Here is a 1,758-nt window from a genome sequence, read left to right on the forward strand (position 1 = left end):
AGTGTTGGAAATGATAGTATTGTCGTTGTGGATTAAGACTGCCAGTGTTGGATATGATAGTACTGTGTTTGTGGGTTAAGACTGCCAGTGTTGGATATGATAGTACTATGTTTGTGGGTTAAGACTGCCAGTGTTGGAAATGATAATATTGTCGTTGTGGATTAAGACTGCCAGTGTTTGATATGATAGTATTGTCTTTGTGGGTTAAGACTGCCACTGTTGGATATGATAGTACTGTCGTTTGTGGGTTAAGACTGCCAGTGTTGGATATGATAGTACTGTGTTTGTGGATTAAGACTGCCAGTGTTGGATATGATAGTACTGTGTTTGTGGGTTAAGACTGCCAGTGTTGGAAATGATAGTATTGTGTTTGTGGATTAAGACTGCCAGTGTTGGAAATGATAGTATTGTGTTTGTGGATTAAGACTGCCAGTGTTGGATATGATAGTACTGTGTTTGTGGATTAAGACTGCCAGTGTTGGATATGATGGTACTGTGTTTGTGGGTGAAGACTGCCAGTGTTGGGTATGATAGTATTGTCTTTGTGGGTTAAGACTGCCAGTGTTGGATATGATAGTACAGTCTTTGTGGGTTAAGACTGCCAGTGTTGGATATGATAGTACAGTCTTTGTGGATTAAGACTGCCAGTGTTGGATATGATAGTACTGTGTTTGTGGATTAAGACTGCCAGTGTTGGATATGATAGTACTGTGTTGATTAACAGATCTTCAATAAAACAGTTAGGCTTATCATGTTTATAGTTCATTTCTACATTTTGTGCTGTGTTGATTAACAGATCTTCAATGAAACAGATATTTTTTGAAATTTTTTTTTAATATTAACATCCAAAAATAGTTAGTGAGAGGATAAAACCTTAACAAAAGGACTAAATATTGGATAATTTTTTATAAATATAATATTTTATACACTTTTTGACATTAAATGTTTAATGTTTCATTTTTAGTGCAAAGCTGAAACTGATGAACAGAGAAGTGACTTCCAGTAGTGAGATACCATGTGGTACAAAGAAAAATGAAGAAGAATGTGCACCGTTGTGTAGTCTGCCCTCTGGGGGAGGTAGTTTGCCAGACACAAAAAGTGAAACAGATACGGACCAAGTGGTTAAAAATACTTATTCCCCATCAGGCACTGAAATATTAAAACTAGGAAAACACAAAGATGAGGGAAGATGTGGGTTTGAGGATTTTCCATCAAGTACTGAACCACTTAAATTAGAAGAACAGAATAATGAGGGAAGCCGTGAGTTGGAGGAAGACTTGGGATAATGTTCCTGTACCCAGTTTGCTCACACATGAAATATCTGAGAGGAAAAGTAGTGAACTCAGAAAGCCAAAGAATGAAAAATTTCCAGGCTTTATGAGTAAAAGGAACGATCGGTGCCACATGTCAAATTCAACTCATCCTGAAGCACTGGATACTTGTCAGATGCATAGTTGTAAAAAGTCATTAGTTCATTCAGAAAAAGTACTTTCATCAGATATAAGGCAAGGTGCAAGGAATGAGCAGTTTATAAAACTCAGCAGTGATGATTCCTCTTGTTATAAACAAGTTAACTGTGTTTCCAAAGAAAACCAAATTTTCTCCGATTTCTATAATTTTCAGGAGAGCTCGTACTCAGCTGGTACTTCTTCTGACTTGCATAGAGTTACAGAAAGAGCTGAGAAATCAGAACATATCTCTGTCTCCTCTACCCCTGAACTTAGAGAGAGAGTTCATGAAAACAGTGCACAGTTCACA

At 37.1% G+C, this 1,758-nt stretch overlaps 1 protein-coding gene across 1 annotated transcript in view; it reads left to right on the top strand.

The window, feature by feature from the left end:
* Nucleotides 1–1,400, top strand: part of LOC106476888 — an 8,541-nt gene extending 7,141 nt beyond the window's left edge. The window contains exon 5 of the mRNA XM_013937504.2: nt 965–1,400. Within this exon, the coding sequence (XP_013792958.1) occupies nt 965–1,286 (322 nt within the window). The 3' untranslated portion in view covers nt 1,287–1,400. The remainder of the gene's footprint in view (nt 1–964) is intronic.
* The last annotated feature ends 358 nt before the right edge of the window (nt 1,401–1,758 follow it).

This window comes from Limulus polyphemus, unplaced genomic scaffold (genome assembly GCF_000517525.1).
Source record: "Limulus polyphemus unplaced genomic scaffold, Limulus_polyphemus-2.1.2 Scaffold11987, whole genome shotgun sequence".
Classification (NCBI taxonomy): Eukaryota; Metazoa; Arthropoda; class Merostomata; order Xiphosura; family Limulidae; genus Limulus; species Limulus polyphemus.